Source organism: Bubalus bubalis, chromosome X (genome assembly GCF_019923935.1).
Source record: "Bubalus bubalis isolate 160015118507 breed Murrah chromosome X, NDDB_SH_1, whole genome shotgun sequence".
NCBI lineage: Eukaryota > Metazoa > Chordata > Mammalia > Artiodactyla > Bovidae > Bubalus > Bubalus bubalis.
In genome coordinates, this window is record NC_059181.1 from 23526781 (window position 1) to 23549211 (window position 22431).

At 37.4% G+C, this 22431-nt stretch overlaps 1 protein-coding gene across 9 annotated transcripts in view; it reads left to right on the forward strand.

Moving 5' to 3' along the window:
- POLA1 (DNA polymerase alpha 1, catalytic subunit) overlaps nt 1-22431 on the forward strand; it is a 300112-nt gene that overhangs the window by 175996 nt on the left and 101685 nt on the right. For all 9 annotated transcript variants that reach the window (XM_025276507.3, XM_044937315.2, XM_025276508.3 and 6 more), the window contains one exon: nt 16575-16691. In XM_025276507.3, the coding sequence (XP_025132292.1) occupies nt 16575-16691 (117 nt within the window). The remainder of the gene's footprint in view (nt 1-16574; nt 16692-22431) is intronic.

Below are 22431 nucleotides of genomic sequence, written 5' to 3' on the forward strand. Positions count from 1 at the left end.
TCTTTTCCCAACAGCATCTCCTAAACTCCAGAATGGAATCAGAAGTAGGGCAATGGACAGGCCTGCCTATGATCATCTCAGCATCTTGTGGGAAACACGTCAGGCTTGCTGCAGATGGGTGAGACATCAGAATAGATTCAGGGCTAGTTAGAAGATTCAGCACGCAGTCAGGAGAGCTAGGGAGCTGAATCTAAAGAAGACTGCTTTGAACCTGTTTGCATTAACACATGAAAACATCTGCTAAGGTGGACGATATTTTCTTCAGAAATTCTGTCCTTGTGCTTTTTGCAGTTAGGCCCTGGGAATATATCTCTTCAAATCCTTAGTAATCAAAATATTCAAAAGTGCATAGAGTATTTTGTGTTTTGAGAGGGGTAGCATAATGGGCAGATGTCAGGATTAGCAGCTGATTTTTTATATACATAAAATCGTATTATAATACAGTATATTATATATGTATAGAATATAATATATGTATATTATACATGTATAATATATAATACATACTTATATGTATATGTAATGTATACATGTATTTTATACATATATAATACATATAAATACTATTTTTATATATATATCCCTTTCTTTCATCATGCTAGCATTCTGCCTCAGCCTGGCTCCTGTGTTTTACAAGCTAATAGAATATGCCATTTACCCTCCTGATTTATTAAACCTTATTTGTATAAATACACGCCCACTTATCATAGTCACACCACTGAGGACTTACTAAAACACAGATTGTTAGATTCCACCCCTATAATGTCTGATTCTAGGTCTAGGATGGGGCCTGATTCCCAAGTGATGCTGATGTTGCTGGTCCAAGCACTGCTTTGAGAACGACTACTCTAGATATTCATTGAGTTTTAGTATTCAGCCAAGAGCAGTTGTATGCAAACAATAACAACGTGAAATCATAACTTAATAGTAGTAGAATGATGAGATTTAGTTAAGACGAAATACTTTCTGTGACAGAAATATGTGTGTATCTTCCTGACCTCAGTCATGGATACGTCATGAAGACTCCTGGGGAACCTCATGTTTGTTTTTTAAAATTATGTCACAGAATTAGAGGAGTCTTTTGCCAGAATAGACCATAAAAGCATCTAGCCTAATACAATATCCTTCTTTATGAAAGAAGAGACTGAGACCCCCAAAGATGAGATCTCTCTAAGTTCACTTTTTTTTTCTTCAGAGGCAGAGACAGAAGTGATTGGTTAAGTAAAGACTGTGTTAGGGAAGAGAGCTTTTAAGAGGACTAATTTTCCAAATATAAAAGGAACCATTTTAGTATTTTGTCAACATTTAAAATGTTTAAGTTCACCCCAAGTGTTGATTTTAGGCCTTCTGAGCCAAAGGTCTATAGTGATTTTAATAACAGTTTTTTCCAGTAGCAGAGATCCTTTGATGGCTTAGTTTTTGGGTCTACTGCCTAGGTTCTTGGGAAATCTGATACTAGAGGCAGCCCAATGAAAATGTTGACAAATACCAAGTTTTCAAAGTATTAACTACTGTAATTAGAAAGGAAATTAAACAGTATATAAGAATTAGAAGATGAAGAGGTAGGTTATCATTGTCTACAGATCCATGCAAACACTGAAAACCTAATGAAATCAACGAAAAAACTAATATAGCTTAAAAGAATTTAGGGAATTCAGCTGTGTGGCATGGCCAAAAAAATTTAATAAAGTCACTAGTTACAAAATTAATATTAAAAATCAATAGTTTTGATCTAAACCAACAACACTCAGAAAATATGATGGCAGGACTAAATGCCATTTCTAGTAATCACTAAGAAGATTAAATACCTAGAAATAAACTTAACAAGAAATGTGCTGGAGATATATATATATGAAGTAAACTCTAAAATACTAATGAAGGTTGTAAATGGAAAAGTATATCCTATTCTTGACTAGAACTCTTCAGCAGTTTAGGATCATTCTCTCTTAAGTTTATCCATAAATTTAAAGCATCCTTTATTTTAAAAAGAAATCATAAGTTCCCACAAAGAAGATGACCTGCTGGTTATTAAAAATTTGAGGAGTTTAGGGTAATTAAGATCTTTTGGTACTCTCCTGATTTTGATGGAGCCAATGTAGAAAGTCCAGAGATCTAAAATTGCATTTACGATTACATAAAGAGATGGTTTTTTCCCCAGTCATCTGGGGAAAAAAATACAGTTGTATTTCTCCCTTGCTCCCTATACTAAAACAAATTCCAGATGGGTCAAAACTTAAACCTAAAAAAGTAAACTGTAAAAGTAATAGATATTTTTAAAATAATCTTGGAGTGGGAAGAACTTTTGAAACAGCACAAAAATCAGATTCTGAAAAAGAAAAATATCGATGAATTTGACTACAAATTAAAAAATAAAAATTTCTGCAAGGCAAAAATTACACATACAAACATACCCCCATAAAGTTAAAAGAGAAATGATGAAGAAGGAAAAATATTTGCTGGCCATATAGCAAACAAAAGGCAAATTTCCTTCACTCTGGCAAATCAAAGCGAACAGGACCAACAACCTAGTAGAAAAATGAATTGGTAAGGGACACGAACAAGCAACTCAGAAGAAATAAAAGTGGTTTATAAACGTAGGTAGAGATATTCAAGCTCACTTTTAAGTTCAGACATTCAAAGGAATACTGTTTTCCACCTATCAGAATGACAGGGATCCAAAAATTAGATAAATAGGTAGCATAGGCAAGGCGGGGGGAGGAATATTCACATATATTGATCAGAGTGGAAGCTGGTACACCCTGTTTGGACCACAGTTAGATGACATCTTGTCAAAATTTTAAATGAATATACCTTTTGACTCAACAATTCCAGTTTGGGTATCTCTCTACAGAGGTACAGGACTTGTGGATATTATTAAAGGTACTGTACAAAGATATTTCTTGCAACATCATTGGTAATAATAATAAGCTGAAAACAGCCTAATTGTTGGTCAAATGAGGATTGACTGATTGAATTATTACAATCATACAAAAGAATTCTGTGCCACCATTAAAAAGAACATTGATGTTTGTAGAATTTCCTCAAGTGGAAACAAGCAAGATTTAGAACATTGTATATGATACTTTCTTTGTATTTTTAAAAACAAGGGAAGAGATAGTTGCAGTATACATTTTACTTAACCCATTATATTTGACTTATTTCAATTTGTAATGAATATTTAAAATACCAGTTGGATACTTTATATTGCCTTTTTTGGGACTGTCTCTGAAATTTACCATATATTTTATGCTTGGAGCGCAGTTCAGTTTAGACTAGCCACATTTCAAGTGCTCAGGAACCATATAGGACTCCTGGCTCATGCACTAAGCAGAGTAGGTACAGAGAGCAAAGAGCACTTGGCTAGAGGTTCAGAAACCCAGGTGGCCCTGCAGCTTATTGCTCTGACAGTGTGCAAGGAGTTTACTTTTGCCTGGGCCTCTTTTTTTTTTAGATAGAATGTGAAGGATTAGACTAGAGTTTTTTAGAACTCTAGTTCCTTGCAACTTTAAAATTTAAGGTTCAAATATAGTATTTCATATTACTTGTCAACATCAGAAATGGAATTGCACTTGGTTTCAGATACACGATTTTCACCAGCACTCCTAAAATTGTGTATTCCTAAGTGAATCACAGTTCATATTGTAGGAATTATATTGTTAGTGCTTAGAGTAAGGTTCTTTGTTTATTGGTTTAAGGGAAGAATTTACTAAAGCTACATACATGTTGTAAACCAAGTAGGAATTGGTCAATTCTTTAGGCTTTGTTAATATTTCTAATGGCACATGGAAAACCAGGAAAGAGTAAAAGAGAGAATCACATCAGTAGTATTTAAAGAAAGAGTAAATGTTGAAGGAGAAAGAGTTGAGAGGGAGGGGTTTTTAGTACCCCTGTTTATAAAGTTTATTCTTCAGAAGATAATAATGAGTAGTTCGCTTTGTACAAGAGAGAATGAGAATCACTCAGACAGTGGATCTCAATTGTAGCCACACATTGGAATCACTTGGGGGAGCTTTTTAAAATCCTGATGCCCATTCTGTACCACTGGTGGTTCTTGCAGTGTGGTCCTGAGACCAGCAGCAGCCGTAGTATCTCCTGCAAACCTGTTAGAGATGCACGTTCTCAGGCCCCACCCCAAGACCTACTGAGTCAGAAACTCTGGGGTGGCGCCCAGCAATCTGTGTTGTAGCATTCCCCTGGTGAGTCCACTGTGCAGCCAGAGTTGAGAAGGAGCAAGAAGGATTCAGGGTGGGGAGAACAGCTGGGTTTCATTTTGAATGCTAGTTTTCATCCTGTACCTGGAAAATCCCATGGACAGAGGAGCCTGGTAGGCTACAGTCCATGGGGTCACAAAGAGTCGGACACGACTGAGCGACTTCACTTTCACTTTCTTTCACTTTTCATCCTGTGTCAGCCATGAGGATAGAGTTGGAGATGGAATGCAGTCCGCTGGCTTGGTGTTTGCCATTCCTGATTTGGGGGTTTGGTAATTTATTGGCAGTGTAGACGGTTAGACGTTGCATTTCACAAATGGAAGTCAAGAAGCATCCAATCCAGTTGAGGGGAAAAAACATGGGAACCACAAAAGCCACAGAAACTACAAAAGGTTGGGACAGAAGGGAACAAGCATGTTAATTAAAATGTTGTAAATGAAGAAATCCCAGGTAGATTATAAATTATTTCATTTATGTATGTTTCTTAAAAAAGGTTCAAGTGCCATGATGATTTTAGGTCCCCTTTATCATCTGTTGTCAAGTCTATTTGATCAAAAAGCATTGAAGGCTTGTTGAACCCTTTATCATTTGGCATTAAAGGATCCATTTCCTCTTTAACATTTGAGCTTTAGGTAGGAATGCACTTAATATAGGTATGGTAAATTCGGAATGAACTAAGCCAAAAATAAAATATATTTTCCAAGTATAAAGAGGTTGTCACTGACTGAGAAGGAGTTAACATGTCACATTCTTTTGATTTCTACTTCTCGGGAGAAATCACAGTATCTGTAATTTTGGAGGCATATTCTGAAGAACGTTATATTGTGATCTCTCTAAGCTGAATCTTAGAAATCTGTCTGGGAGTTTTCAGCCCTGACAAAATAAGAATGGACCCATTTTAGTATCAGGTTGGTTTGATTTTTTAAAAGTTAAGAGGATTGTATATGCAGATCATTAGAGGGACTGTTTTTCCTCTGCCTTGTTCTCAGCAGATGGAAGAAAGCAGGCTGGGCTGTGTTGAGAGTACATCTGGTGCTTCTTATCTTTTGCGATCTTGGCTGTATAACTTCTGTAAACCCTTTTTATGTATTTTTATTTTCTCATCCCCAAACATTACATTTTATGGGGAAAGTCAATTTTGATAATATTCAAAAAGCTAGGTGTTACAGCAGAATTTGTGCCTCTTAGAAAAAACTACTCCTTACTATATATAAAGTAAAACCTGCCTTTCATACCTGAGTAAAACAATTCTGATATAACTTTCCTAATCCTCACATTTATTACAGAAAAGATGACAGTGCTGTTTTCTAGACCATGTTAATGAAAAATATTATATTCATTTTTGTATGAATTTCCCAGTAGTGAGTTTCTATTTTTAGATTGTTTTGTGAATTGGGCTTTCTGAGTTTAAAGTGGTTTTCAACACATGGGTGTTATTGTCAAACATCTTCCCCAAATACCAAACACATGCATTTCAATAGCTTTTTTGGACAGAAGCACAGTTAATAATTCTTGTATAGAAAAAAATATATGGTTTTTAAAAAATTATTATTTTCTCAAATTACGTTCTAGTATTTAAATTCTGAAACTTCATTTCACTGTGTAGACTTACCTTGTATTGCCAAGAGGAAAGAAGTAGCTTTTCTGCAAAGCTAAATAGTTTTTACTTTATTGTCGGCTATGAAACAGCTGCTGATACCAGAAAAATGCCATCTCATCATTGGGCCTGGGGTGTCCAAAAGAGGCAGGAAAAAACTGACTGTAGTTCCCTGTCTGCCCTGGCACTCTGTCCTCGTTTCTCTCCGTTTTCTTTGCCATGAAGAGCAGGAGAACAATATTCTGCAATTAAGGATTCCATTAAGTTGAAGAAAAGAGCAAATGGGGGATGTTTGTTCTCCAAGCTGAAAAAATTTGTCTGGGTTGGGGGGGATACTGGTAGTGGTATAGAGAGAGGTGGGTGGAGAGACGAAGTCAGGGCTGTTTGTTGAATATACTGTTAAGGACTGTTACCATCCTAATTAATCAAGTTAGAAATTACAGCTGTAGTCGGTTTCCCCCCAATTCTTGTTATCAATTTTCTTCTCTTTTGAGACAAAGCAAATATAAATTTTGTGTTCATTTGTCATTCGTTCTTTGACTTCAGCATCTCTGAAAATAACAATGTAGCACAAAAGCCCAGTATTTACCTAGTTGTAATGTGGGTTGCCATGGTGTTTTGCAAATTATTGCAATTATGTTCACCATGCGAGTCGCCCTTGGTAACTGGCGAAAAAACTGATAATCCTGTTTTGAACAAAAGGTCAAATTGCTGAATAGAAAGTCTTGATTAACTAAAAGATGTACAAAGTGGAATTATTTCCTACCATTCAGAAATAGTTCTTGATCGGGTTTGGGGGAGGGGGTGAGTAAGTACATCTGATTACTGAAGTACAAAGCATTGAAAGGATGTTGTCTTGAGCCTTTCATGTAGTCTTAATGGTGGCTTTTTTGTCAAATTTACCCATTTGCGGCATTGAAAGAGGCAGCTGCATTTAAGCTGGAGAGACGGTGCTTTTTCAAGAGTTCAGTGCATGGAAAGTTCTCAGCAGTATCTGCAGTTTACTAGTAGCCCCTGGTCTATTAAAACTGATGTGCCGCATTTGAGCCCATTGCTCTCAGTACTTGTGAACCCCTCTGGCTGATGATCTAATAAAGTGCTCTTACTGGACAATCTCTGATCAGCTACTTAAAAAGGAGCTTGGGGGAGGGGGCAGCAGAGAGAAGCCTCACAGGCAGTGAGACCTAGTGTATAGGCCAGAAGAGAGCCTCCAGGGACTAAACTGAGAGGTCTGTCACGATGGTAATCTGTGCTTAGGTATTTGCCATAGTGGTGTGGGTTTTGTGCCCTGAATCCCTCTACGCTGTGATCACAATTTTTTTTTCTCTCAAAAGAAATCTTCATTTTATTACAAGATGAATAAGAAAAGATTAGACATGTCAGTTTGAAATTTGGAAATCCACTTTTGTGGGTTTGCTTCTTCAGTGATGGGCAGTAATAAAATACATGATCCTATGTTTATGTAAAAGCAAAAGTTTCCCAGGTTACAGCCAAAGGTCAGATGGATTTCATCTCTTCTGAATCCGGCAGAGCATCTGGGGGAGAATTTGAAGGGGGGGGGGTGTTTAATGGCCACCTGAAAAATCAATTCTTAAAACTTTTGAGAGTGTGTGAAAGTGGCATGAAAGCAAAGCAAACCTTAACAAGTTTGTGGGTTTACATTCTACATCACCTAGCAACCCCCTGGCTCAGCCAGATCTCTTGTCTACCCTTAGTTCTGTTTACAGACTATTCAAACGGTCCTTCGAAACCATGAAAGATATTCAGTTTCATTAGTGCCATTCTCAAGGAGAATATAATTAAAGTTAAATGAACAAATATTGCCGGGTGATGGTTTGAAGTTCACTCTGATTTTAAGGTGCCCTTTGAGGCAATTGCGTATAGTTCAGTTTTAACATGTTTTGCAGTACCCAGGAGTACCTCATTAACTTATACCAGTAAATACTAGCTTGCAAACAAACAAACAATAAAATTTGCTTTTAGCTAGACTTGAGCAAAGAAAAGAAACTCTGCTAGTGATAAATTTCTAGGCATGCCTTCCTGATTGAATTTTTTAATCAGTTCCTACCCTGGACATCTGAGCTGATCCATGTGTACACTGAATAAAGACAGGGGAGGGGGTCCGGGAAACAAAGCACCTTTCTTTAAAACTGATTTATTAACTACCTTTGAAGATGCAGTGTCATAAAGGAAAGTATTAAAATCATATTCTGTGGAAGGCTGTGTGCATTATAGTGAATAGCTTAATTTCATATATACGTCTAATACTAATAATACATGCCCTGCCATTCTGCTTGGAAGCTGCTTATGTACTTAAATTGACCTATTCTTGAAATATCTGATAGAGAAAAAAAAAAAAAGGAATATCTGATAGAGCGAATAAAAAATTTTTTCATATGCCCTTTTATCCCATAAGCCCATTCTCTGAAAATTTTGGAACAACCAAATGCTTATTATAGCTCAAAATATTTTTCAGATGTGTTAGTGGTTCAGTTATACAGAATACTCTTGGTAAAACTGTCTGTTCCCTCATTAATAATAGTTTTCTGATTATAAAAACAATATGTACTTGTAGACAATTTACAAAATATAGAAACAGAAAAAACTACCTAAAGATAATCATGGATAGCTTTTTAGAGTATTTCCTTCCAGTCTTTTTTTCTGTGTACATATTGATGAAACTAAGCTTTGAGTTAGTTAACTTTTGAAGCTTGTTAGTATGTGCACATACCTAAGGTGATGTTTTTTCAAGAGTGAGGACTTGAAGGGTAAGAGCCATGTTGGAAGCAATGAACAATTTTTCTTAGCGGCCTCATCACTAAAGCATTAATGTAAGCATCAGAGTAGCCATTTTTCCATCTCATTCCATTTGATTCTTTCTTTTTTCCTTGTTGAAATAACTATATGCCTTAACTGACACATCCATTTATAACCATTCATGTTGGAAAGTCGGACATTCATCATGGTTGGAATATTACATCCCCAAGTCACTTGTAGCTTCACATAGGGAAAAAAGAGTGTTTTATGAAAAAATTTGTAATACAATAGAGATTAATGGAATGTGGAGAGGAAAATGCTTTCAATTTCTCTTGTAAAGTGAAAGCAGGGCAGCGTGGAAATCTTGTGTTCTTACTATTTGTATTTTGTTAGATCTCTAACATCCACAGTACATGGCTGGGTTGCATGAGCTCTTTGTGCTTTGTTGACAGTTGACAGACAAAGCAAAATTATTCCTGAAGCAAGGTACTGTGTACTTAGTTGTGACCTATTATAGCCTAAGAATGTAGCTTGCTTTTCAGTTGGATAAATAGAGAGAGCATTTTATAGAATAGACTTGAATATACTAAGAGAGATTTTAGCTGCCCATACAGAAAGATACATGTCCTCCATTGAACTTTTTTCCCCCAAAATGTAATTTTCCACATAAAGTCATTTTAAGTATATTTTCCCTGGTTGCTTGCACAGAGACGATTTTAACTGTTCTAGTATTGTCCTACGGTGGTAAAATAAAATTGCTGGTAATTGTTGGCTTTCTCTGCTCACAGCATAGCAGAAGAATATGGCTTCCATGGGGCTGTCTAATGTGCCTCAGGTACATCTTCTGATGCTCATCCTCTGATTGCAAATTAAAATAACAAGACTAGGGTATTGGATTTGATGCGAAGCAAAGCAGAACAGCTTGCTAATTTATCATGTAATATACAATTGCTGAGGTTGGAATTTGTCCACTTGTAGTGCTATTCTATGTGTCTAAACGAGGACCACTGTTTGCATCTAACCTATCATAACAGTTTGGGACTGCTCCATTATCCTTTCAGCAAACTGATGGCAGAGTCTGGTCCTTGCACAAATGATAAGATCAATAAGTTTCAAATAACTTGGATGAAATGACATGTGACTGTTCACTTAAAGAGATGTTTTACTTTAAAAATCAATTTTAATAATATTTAAAATTCTTACATTGACCGATGAGGCATTTTCTACTTCTCTTTTGTTTGATAATTTTGTTTAAAAATATTTTTGTATTAACTTTGGTGAATAGTGTATGTGTATATTTTTCCTGATTTGCTCTTTCATCTGCTCTGGCACCTCTCTGAGACTTAATAATCACTCTGATGTGCCAGGATGCTGCAGTGTAGAAGATTTAACTTTAAAAGTAAAATTATGTTCATGTTAAAACTTCCCCTAGAGATCTTAGGAAAATTTTCTCCCAGTTTTGGGTGCAAATGTGGGTCAGAAAGCAATTTGTTTTTTGATATTTCTGGAAATCCCAAATCATAACATGTCATTCTTCAAAAGCAGCTGTGGGCCCATACTGTGCACTGTCTATAAGAAGACCCATTTTACACTGAGAATAATTCTGTGACAGAAAAATGTGACCGTAAGGGAACTCCAGAACATTTATAAATGGTTTTGGGTGAAAAGAGTGTCTGGTATTCTCAAAGTGCATATAGTTTGGGGAGAGGAGCAGTTAACAGCCATTATAGAAAAATAGTAATGATATGATGAACTCTGTAAGAGCATGCATGCTGGCAGACCTCGCCCTGTGACCCTGACACTGCACTCCTGGAGAGCCATTACAGTTTTAAATAAATCATACGTCACTGCAGTAGTGTTCTGTTGTCTCTTGAATCTATGTGCATCCCTAAATAAAGCACTTTCCTTACTGTCTATTCTGCCATCTATAACTTCAAATCCAGTATAGTTTTATTAGGAAAAACAGAAATTTTACTTGTGTTGATGGCATAGTTGTACTATTTTGCAATCAAGTTGAGAAGCAGCTCTGTGTAATCTTACCAATTAGCCCTCTTTGTAGTTCTCCATCTGGGGATAACATCAGGTGGAAACTGACCAGGTTCTCTCCTGGTTAGAATAGTGAGTTGTCAGCTATAAGTACAGCACTGATGTCCCCCAGTACTGGAGAATAACAATAATAGTTGACACTTACTGAACGTTTGTGTGGGCTTTCTTATTTGGTCCTCTGAGCAACTCTAATAGGGTAATCATTATTACCTCTGGTATCTTAGATGAGGAAACTGAGGCTTAGAGAGCAGTTTGGCCCCTTCATACAAAATCACCTATTAATAAGTCAGAGGGGAGAGACCACGCTCAAGTGCACTTTTTCATACCTGTTCAGTTTTCTTCATTGAGTGTAAACATTTTGTGCTAGAGACTGGGTAAGACACTACCATATCCAAAACGAGTCATTCCCCAAGGGCCTGACCATCCAGTTAGGAAGGTAAGATAAGATGGTTCCGGGACAGTGCACAGCAGGGTCTGTTCAGTGGCTGCTGGACTAGAAGAAGTCCCTGAGGGTTTGGGAAATTTTACAGGCGAGGAAGGTAAGTGATGCTGAGTGAATGGGCATTTTAGGCAGAGGTTCTGTGGCATGAGCAGGAACAGGGAGTTGGCAATAGGCAAAAAGTGATGATGACAGAAAGCCAGCACTATGGGACAAATAGTGAGAAAGGAGGAATGGGACCAAAGCGTGGTATAGGAAGGTATACAACTGGAGGATGGGAGTAGAGAGGTCTTGGAAAGCTACACTTGGAAAGGCTGTGCATTGGCTGTGGGAGAGTATGGAGTCAGGGAAACCTGGCACAGGCTACCACAGTAGATCATCATTGAGGTCTGGGTTCGAGTGTGATTGGTGATAATGGGACTATAAGGCCAATGGACAGATTTGGTGACTGACTGGAAATGGGCGAAGGACCCCATATATTTGATTAAAGAGTATGAAAACTACTATAAATTTTTTTTCTACTGTGACTTTTAGACCCCTATTATTTTCCATAAACCTGATCCTGTGCATTTTTTATTTTATTGCTTCTATTCATTTATTTTCTTTGAAAGATAGTTTTGAATGCCTTTTATGCACCACATTTCTGGGTGTGGGTGATTTTTGTGTGTGCATCCTTCTAAAAATAGAGATGTACACGAATTAATAGCAATTTGTGTTTAAGGTGCAACTGTTAGGAATGCCTCAGCTACAAGTGGAAATCGATCCCTTTTTAGCATATGAAGACAGAAACCATTTTTCTTGAGGCCTCAGAAATATAATTTAGCAACCAGAACCAATCAGCATTTAACACAATTTCATACACAATGATTTCAAGGTATTAGTGATGCTGAGACTAAAGCAACAGGTGATAAGAGTTTTGCATGTTTTGATAAAGGTTTGTTTTGCCTTTGGACAGGCTAGCTTCACCTCTTTTGAACCCTCTACTTATAAACATGGTTAAAGTAGCCATCTGAAAACTTAATGACCCTGTTCTTCTTGGTTATGACAATTTGGCATTTACACATGGTATTGCATAATAAGATGACATATTTGGATGGCAGACATCCTCAGAGTGGTTCTGGGTTTTTTTTTTTTTTTTTTTTAAAGCCAAACCTTTTTATAGGTTGGACTTTCAAAAAGCTACACATTATTAAATTTTCTTTTTCCTTCACTGATTTGGCAATGTACCTTTGGGCTGCATGTTATTTCCCAACATGGGAAATGAAAATAAGTTTATTTTTGCCCTTGTGTTACTTCAAAGAGATTTTATACAACATTGGTATTTTCTTTTGCTTTTATCACCTATGGGAGGCAAAATGCACTGTGAGATATTGTAAGATTTGCTTCATCATGGAATATTTTAAAAAATCTGACATATTTATTTTTAACAGCTCAAATGTTCCTTGAAGGGTATATTTAGCACAGTCAGTCAATATTTGCTGGCGGAACAAAGGGTTAACCAAATGTACTTGACAAAACTGAATGGAAGCAAAGCATATATTAAATATAATTGGGGCCTCTTTCCCCCATTAAAGAGTTTTATTTAAAATGCACCATGACCAAAGCTTAATTATTAAAATAAAACAATAGGCATAAAGAGTTACAGGCTTCTAATATTTTTTTTCAGCCCATTCCCTTCACACAGTTATCAGCATGTTTAATTTCCATGCATAATAGAACTAGTTATTGTTGTCATTTGTAAAAGTAGATTAACAGATAGTAAGTACAAACAAACCCAAATAAGTACTGAATAGAGAGGTGACAAAGAAGAAAAGACCTCTTTAATGTTAATTATAACTGGTAGGAAGTCTAGACAAATTATATTATCTGTTTTCTATATGATTTGAAAGGACATTTAGTTAGTAACTCTGTCAGAGATAGAGTTGGGTGTTTGCTTTTGAAACAGGTGAGGTGACAATTTAGCATCTCCCTGGATGGCAGCTCACCTGGTGAGTCATGAAGTTGTGGTAAATTGATGAAATCAAGTTTCAAAAACACCTGAAAAGAACTGTAGCTTTTTGAACATTGTATTTAAAAAATTAAAAAATAATTTTAACTCTGGGTTGTATTCTGGTACTCAATACTTTATTGTCTCAAAACATGATAATTGACTTATCTGCTTGCTTTTTAAAAAATTTTGTTAAGAATTGAATGAATTACAACTGTGGTTGTGACTATTAACTGATAAGTGTTTCCAAGTGTGTAAAGTCTCAGGTAGCAAATGTAGTGTCAGAAATCCAAATAAATGATGAATGGGTGGTTCATTCTTGTATTTTTCATACATCATTTCCCTTGAATGCTACTTTTCCTTTATTAATATGCATTTAGGCCCAAACCCATGTAGGGTACGTCCAGAAACAACTAGTCTCACCTTTTGTTTTATAAGCTACATTTAAAATGTACTACCAGCTGTTGCTGTCAGTCCCATTATCCCTCTGTCTCCCCCATGCCTGGAACATGCTAAACCAAAGTGTATTTTTTCTTTAATTCTGGGGGATCATCAATTTTGAGCTGCACTCTTAACGGCTTTTTTGGAGGGAACAAATACATGTTATTTGTAAAGGCATCTGAGTTTCAGAACTCTTAAAATGTATCCTCAGATCAAGAACATTGGTAATAGGCCCTAGGAATTGAAAGAGTTGCCTATGACTAAGAACCACTGATTCTCTTTTCTAGTTCAGGGTCTTTTGCTATGGTAGTAGCTGTATGTCTCAGATCGGTAGAATCCACACGACTGAATCTCTTCTCTTTGTCGTTTTAGTTGGTACTGTGCAAGGCGGTTCTTAAAACCATACCATAGCGAATTGCAGTTTTGTTTTTGTGTATGTGGATCTTGCTTTCCTATTTAGATTATAACTTCCTGAAACTGTATACCTGGGGACTCTTTGTCTATTTCCCACAGTATTTAATACAATTCTGGCATATATTAAAGATTTCATAAGGATTCCTTGAGACTCTCTACCTGAAAAGTTGATGTTCCTACTGAAGGTGGGAGTGAAGTATATTCTGAATGTATTGTCTAGATGAATTTTAATATGCTTTAAAGGCAGCATCTTTTATTTGAGTCAGAAAGTTCTACAGTGTCCTTTCTCTGGTGTGAAAGCCATAACAAACTGGAAGAACTGATTCTTGAGTTAGGTTGTAGCTACTTCCAAGAAGAAGATTGAGGTCACTCAACAGAACACTGAGTGGAGACATCCTGCAGCTTTGGACTAATGCCACGTGACAACCTTAATAAGCGACAGATGAAAGTCCCTAAAGTAATTCAGCAATATTTGTCTATATACTGCTCTTATCTGGGGAGAAAAGGCGTTGGCCTTTTCTGAAACTGAGGTTGCTCAGTTTCGAAACAGGGAGTATGGTTAAACATGTCATTGGTCCTTTTCTTCATTGTATCTCAATCATATTACACACCATTCTCTCTTCACTCTTGTGCACATTTTCTCTCTGCCTAAGTTGCCTTCCCTGCCTCCTCCACCTACTAAACCTCTACTTACTCCTGAAGACCAGTTCAGAAGTTCCACTTCACCAAATACTCCAACACCCAAATACAGTTGGGTCCCTACTCACAGCTTCCCAGGTGGGGACCCCATGCGACAAGGGAGCATACCTTGTTCACCTTATCCCCTAGTGTTTCACCCTCATTTGCCTTAGGGCTCTCATGCCTAATACATGTAGCACTAAAGCCCACATGCCTTAGTGCCTTCATAAGAACACCAGAGCTTTGCTCAACCCCACATGTGAAGTCTTGAAGAATTCTGTGTTTAACAGTTAAGTTTTATAGCAAACATAGACCTCATTTAAGTTAACAGATATGTTGTTACCACATCTGTATGAGAAAATTTAAACAAGGACTGTGAGAGAAAGTACCTGAAGAAAGAAAGCGAGAGAAGAGGAGGATTTTAAAGGCCAGGGAGTGGGCAATGGCTGTTTGAAACTACTGGAAAAGAGTGGTCGGTTGAAGTTGTCCTTGAAAACATTGCAGCCAATTTTATGCCTCCAGGGAACATGCATAAAAGAATCTGTTTTCATTAAAAAGGAGATAATTGCTTACATTTTTAAGTGTTTCTTTTATGTCAAAGGTAGTTGTAGGCACTTTAAATGTATCCCATCATTACAACACACCTATAAAGAAAGTGTTATTATTGTGCCCATTCTATGGAGAAGGAAACTGATCAGAGCAATTAAGTAGTCAGCGGTTGGGAAAGGCATTCATTTCTACTCAGTATATTCTTTACTTTGGTAATGGCCTTTCATTTCAGTTCAGTTGCTCAGTCGTGTCCAACTCTTCGCAACCCCATGAATCGCAGCATGCCAGGCCTCCCTGTCCATCACCAACTCCCGGAGTTCACTCAAACTCATGTCCATCGAGTCAGTGATGCCATCCAGCCATCTCATCCTCTGTCGTCCCCCTCTCCTCCTGCCCTCAATCCCTCCCAGCATCAGGGTCTTTTCCAATGAGTCAATTCTTTGCATGAGGTGGCCACAGTATTGGAGTTTCAGCTTTAGCATCAGTCCTTCCAGTGAACACCCAGGACTGATCTCCTTTAGGAGGGACTGGTTGGACCACCTTGCAGTCCAGGGGACTCTCAAGAGTCTTCTCCAACACCACAGTTCAAAAGCATCAATTCTTCGGCGCTCAGCTTTCTTCACAGTCCAACTCTCACATCCATACATGACCACTGGAAAAACCATAGCCTTGACTAGACGGACCTTTGTGGGCAAAGTAATGTCTCTGCTTTTCAATATGCTATCTAGGTTGGTCATAACTTTCCTTCCAAGGAGTAAGCGTCTTTTAATTTCATGGCTGCAGTTACCGTCTGTGGTGATTTTGGAGCCCAAAAAAATAAAGTCTGACACTGTTTCCACTGTTTCCCCATCTATTTCCCATGAAGTGATGGGACCAGATGCCATGATCTTCGTTTTCTGAATGTTGAGCTTTAAGCCAACTTTTTCAGTCTCCTCTTTCACTTTCATCAAGAGGCTTTTTAGTTCCTCTTCACTTTCTGCCATAAGGGTGGTGTCATCTGCATATCTGAGGTTATTGATATTTCTCCTGGCAATCTTGATTCCAGCTTGTGCTTCTTCCAGCCCAGCATTTCTCATGATGTACTCGGTATAGAAGTTAAATAAGCAGCCTACTGAACTAAAACCCATCAGTTTACATTCTGCATGTAATCATATGAGTTTTTATTGGGAGGTTTTGATATATTAGGTGGCAGGAGGATATCTTTTAAGTAAAGAAACTAATGTCTCATGTGATCTTTTTTTTTTTTTTCAAACTTTATGAGTTTCCTAATTTTTATGTTTGGCACATAGGTCAAATTAACATGACAGGAAAGAAGGGTAGGGAGCTATTGCAGAATCTATTGGGTGACATGAATCTACCTTGAGCACGATAAGTCTTATCTTGATCACAAAAGGGTTTTTATTTGTACTGGTTGATGGTGGTAATAGGACTGAAGCATTCTCTTTGTCTCTCCAGGGCTGGTTGATTTGTGAAGAGCCCACATGTCGAAATCGAACTCGGCACCTTCCCCTTCAGTTCTCCCGAAATGGACCCCTTTGCCAAGTCTGCATGAAAGCTACACTTCGACTAGAGGTAATGGTCGCCTTGTGCTCGGGGCATGGGGATGTTAGCTTGTACCTTAGTTCTGGGAAGTGGATATTTGGTATATACCCTGTGGTGATACCCTACTACCACACACATGTATTTAAGAAAATATCCAGACTTCAAAAAGATACATGCTTTAATTTTCACATTATGAACAGTATATATTTATATCTAAAAGAGAAACTGATTAGTTCTCATATGGGTTACTCAGATGTCTTTGGTTACCACTTTTTAATTACAGAGAAGAGATAACTTTTGTAGAAGCTGCTGTTACCTTCAGAGTAGATCAGAACCCCTTTTGCAAAGGCCAAGAAACCTCCCAAACCTGTACTATAAAGGGCTGACTTGATTTTTATGGAATTCATTGTTTTTGAGTAGCAGCACAGAGGGATAGTTCTCAAACCTTTTCTCGCCTCAGTACGTAGACTCTCAGTGACTCCCATCTGGTGAGCACACAGTCTGGAAGCACTTTCCTGGTAATTAAGGTGCCGTCCCTCTGTCACCCACTGTGAACATCATGGACCCAAGCAGCATTTGCTACCCTGTGGGGAGAGGGGTATTTGAAGGTCTTCCAGGCAAAGCGGATTTTGTGATCAAGTAATTCGAGCCAACTCTGAGTTCATTTCAGTTCAGTTGCTCAGTCGTGTCCGACTCTTTGCGACCCCATGAATCGCAGCACGCCAGGCCTCCCTGTCCATCACCAACTCCCAGAGTTCACTCAAACTCATGTCAGTTAGTCAAGGTTAAACAGGACTTACTGTAGACTGTCACACAACCTGTAAAATGATAAGGTGCGGTCTACTTCACTGATACAGGACTGTTACGTGCCTCACTTTCCCAAAGTTTTCTGGTCCAAGGATTTGTATTGATCTGGGTGAGAAGAGTGAGAATAGAAAGCTTGTTGCTTATTTACTTATTTTTTAACTCATAGACCAGTTTTAACCAAATTTTGACTTCAGATCTTTTCACTGAAAAGAGTTGATACACAGGTTAGTTTTAGGAAAATATTTTAATATAATGTATCACTTAACAGAATTTAACAAGAATTACAAGTGGCTGCCACCATTGTATATTCCCTTGTTCTTATGCATATCCATATGTATTTTTATGTGGTTTCAGTCATAATGAAGATATGCTTTTATATCATGTTTATCTTTTGTTGAACATCTGTCTCTGTTGCTATTTAATTTTCGTACTAAACTTCTAAACACAAATTTAACCATTCCTTTCATTGGACAATTTAGGCTACTTTTACTACCCCTTTACTAGAAAATTGTGATGAATGATTTCCTGCTTAAATTATTTATTATTCGAAATATTTATCAACAGTACACATCCAAGTGCATAAATTTAATGTAGACATGATTCATGTTGCCATATTGCTTTCTAAATGGATTATCCCAACTTAGGTGCCAGTTTTACCACTACCTTTGCAGCATTTGTGCATTATCATTAATTTATTTTTAACTTATTTGATAGGTATAAAATGTTCCTTGTCTTACTTTTAGTATGTCTTTGCTAATTAGCAAAGTAGATTTTAGATTTTTTTTTTAAATATGGAGCACATAAGTGAGAATTAGTTGTAGTGAATTCTTTTTACGTCAGTCTCATCTTATGACTTGCATCAGCAGGTGCAGAAAGAGAACAAAAGTATATATATATTTAGTGTGAGTCATCAATCCAGTTGTAGACTCCAGGGGAATCACCTTGCTTCATGAACCGATGCTGCCTTTGAGATTTTTTAAACATCTAGCTCATCAAATCACGTTCAATGAAAACTGAATTACTTCTTAGAAAGTCAGCCAATCTTAGGATTCCATTCTTGGTGACAGAAAGTACAAGGAAAATGTACAGCTAGTAGATCGGTAACTTTCCAGTAAGTGCTGATGATGTTATTGGTAGTGGTTTAATACATCAGGTTATCTTTTATCATTTATGATCCTTTTTTAAATGAGTGAACCAACACACACATTTTGAAGTATTTTTTCCCTTCATTTTCTTGTCCTCAAAATGGGAGCATGTTAGGTAGGCATTTACCAACTACTCAGGGGCAATTAGCTCCTCAGGCCATGTTGCTGCTCAGAACATGACCCCCTGGAATAACTGGAGGTCCAGAGCATCCTGGTTGGTGATCTTGCTCTTTGCCATTCCTTGCAGGGACCTTAACAGTGGGACTGAGCCTACTCCTCTTCAGTTCATTTTCAGTTACTAGTGATGAGTAGGAAATCTCTTAATATGTTTATGATGTTCCTGGGCTTTCCTAATAGAAAGAAAAAGCTATATCTTTTTAGAGATTCTAAAGTGGCTCCAGAATCAGTGATGCTATGGGCAAGATCATTGTAGTTACCATAGAGTTTTCCAGAGGATCTATTTTGCAGGATTATGCTTATCTGGTTCTTAAGTTCTGGGTTATTGTGTGTCAGTCATACATTACCTTCATTTAATAATAATTTATTGAACACTTATTATACCCTAGGCACTTTGCTAGGGACTAGGGCCATAGCAACGAACAGGACATTTCCTTATTTATAAAGCTAGTTTAGGATTGCATTACATGTATTATATAAAATCGATATCTGTGGACAGAATCAGGCATTTGTAAATATCTGTACAGGCATAAACATTAGACTTTCCTAATGCTTAACTAGTGAGGACTTTAAATACATTGTCAAGTTTGATGGTATAATACTTACCTCTTACTGTGCCAATCTGATCTTCACATAATAAATCTACCCTCATTCAGTCCTGTGTTGTAGTTGGCTTGAGTACTTCCCAGAATTGACTTGGGATTTGAGAGCGGGCTCTTCTTCTGGCTCCTCTTGCCAGAGTTATGAGAAAGAAAGCTGGGACGGTTTTGTTCCCAAGGTTTTAGACATGTCTGTCTTAGATACCTTAAAAAAGAAAACAGAAATAAAGAAATCGGTTAAGATTTTTCACGTTCATGGCAATTTAACAGTATACAAATTTATGATTATTAGAAATGCACTCTCTGGGCATTCTCTGCACATAGAAAGTGCAAATAAATACAGGAATGAAAACTCCACTGTATGTGTAAGTTCCCAAGTGAATAGAACCTTTTTTCACACTGATGATAGAGATAAGACTTATCCAAGTTAGTGAATAATTATTTTAATATATATTTATTTTAAGGATGTGGTTTTTTGACTTATTAAGGTGGTCACGTCTGTATGGCTGTGATCCAGACACACAGGGGATCCTGTATTACATAATTAACCAAAAATAAAGCATTAGTTTGGTTTTGTTTTCTAATTAGAACTGAGATTGAAACCAAGTCACTTTTTCTCATTAACATTGCCATTCTTGATGTGGAGATGAGAAGATATCCACATGTGACCCACTTGCTACTCCTGGCTGGGGTAGGGGGTAGGAGCACTGTGGCAGAGTTTGGTTTATTCAACTAAATTTCTTAAAGGCCTCTTATGAGGAAAGCACTAAAATGACTTCTGGTCCTACTGTGGGACACCCCTAGTGTTTCTCACGTTATCCTTAATTGTAGAATTGTTAAAATCTTTTGTAACAGAACGTTTGTACCATGTAGGACTCTGGCCTTCATGGGAGAGGGGAAATACTGAACTTGTGATGATTGTATGTTGCAATTTCATTATGGCTGTGGCTGATGGATTATTGATTTAAAAAGTAAGTTAGAGACAGTGTGAATGTTTCTAGGCTATGTGGGACAATGTCTTGTTTCTGTGTAAGATGAAAACAGTTGTGGTCTCTTAAGGAAGTAATCATAAGCTGTACAGGAAGAGAAACTTGGGACTATGATGCAAAGTCTCAAACAGCTGTACTGAGTCATTGGTTACCCTCCAGTAGACAATGGGCTTTTATCATGAAGGACCCTTTGGAATTCTCTGCTCTGATTTTCCTGTGCTTGTTTTTTGATGCAGAGTTTTGGGCTTCTCTGGTGGCTCAGATGGTACAGAATCTGCCTGCAGTGTAGGAGATCTGGGTTCGATCCCTTAGTTGGAAAGATCTCCTAGAGAAGGGAATGGCTACCCACTCCAGTATTCTTGCCTGGAAAATTCCATGAACCGAGGAGCCTGGTGGGCTACCGTCCATGGGGTTGTGAAAGTTGGACATGACTGATCGACTAACACTTTGCTAAATTCTACATACAGACTTGCCTACCATGAAGCAGATACTAGCCTTCCTTTCAGTATAGTATTTTTCTATTTTTTAAAAAATTATTGAGATGAAATTCACATGACAGAATTAACCATCTTAAAGTGAATAATATAGTGGCATTTAGTGCATCCACAGTGTTAAGTGATCACCACCTCTGTCTAGTTCCAAAACATTTTCACCCCCCCCCCCCAAAAAAAACCCTGTATTTGTTAGGCAGTCACTCCTTATTCCTTCCCATTCTTTTGGCTACTGGAAACAACTAATCTGCTTTCTGTCTCTATGGATTTACCTAGGTTGGATATTTCATATAAATGAAACCATACATTATGTGACATTCTGTACCTGGCTTTTTTCACTTAGCATAATGTTTCTGAGTTTGATCCAAGTTGTAACCTGTGTCAGTACTTCATTACTTTTTATAATAATAATTCATTGAGTAGATATACCACAATGTATTTATCTATTTATCTGTTCATGAACATTTGAGTTGCTTCTTTCAATATGCTTTTGAAGTTTATTTTATTTTCATTACTTAGATAGATCTTGTGTTCGGTCTCAATTTATGTCATATGCCTCCCTTGTTGGTCCTAGTTTAGCTAAATGGTGCTATACAAGGCTAGACTGATCCTTCCTTTTTCCTGCTTTCAGTAAGCACCTACTCTTTGCCTGTCGTCTGAGAACCTTTTAGATACTTGAAGGTAGCTATCTTCCTAAGCTTTTCCCTGCTAGGCCAAGTATCTTTAGATCTTCAACCATTTCTCTAGTGCTTTGCTTTCAGAATAATGATCCTAGTCCAGGGTTTATAGCCTGATAAAATGATTAGCCCCAAATTGCATGCAGCTGTTGTATAGCTCTCATTAGGACTAGTATGGAGCAGAATAAACCTGCCGCTACCAGCTTTTTCTAGGTAGTAAATTTCTGTGAAGTCTTTTTAGGGTTGCATTAACTTTCTTGACATCCATATTCACAGCATTGATTCATTTTGCACGTTCTGTGTATTCAAACACATAATTTCTTGGCACATACAATTGCTAAGCCATGCCTTATCAGGTTTTCTGAGATGCAAGTGGTTTATTTTTACCTAATGTAAGACTCCATTAGTACTGTATTAGTTTCCTAGGAATGCTATAATGAAGTACCTCAAACTGTGAGTGGCTTAAAACAACAGAAATTTCCTATTTCACAGTTCTGGAGGCTAGCTAGAAGTCTGATATCCAGGCATCATAGGGGACTCTCCCTCTCTGAAACCTGTAGAGGAGGATCATTCCTTGCCTCTTCTAGCTTCTGGTAATCCCTGGCATTCTTTTGCTGGCAAATGCATCACCGCAGGCTCTGCTGTCATAGTTGTGTCTCTTTTCTTCTTCTTATAAGGATATAGTCATGCTGGATTAGGGCCCACTGTATGACCTCACCTTAACTTGATTTTATCTGCCAAGATCTTATTTCCAAATAAGGCTACATGCATAGGTACTCTTCATAGATAGGAAATGGCTGAACTGAGGGAAATGGAAACCAAAAGTAACAGTGGCTTAAACAGAATAGACATTTAATTTGACAGTGTCATCAACAGTGACCCTCA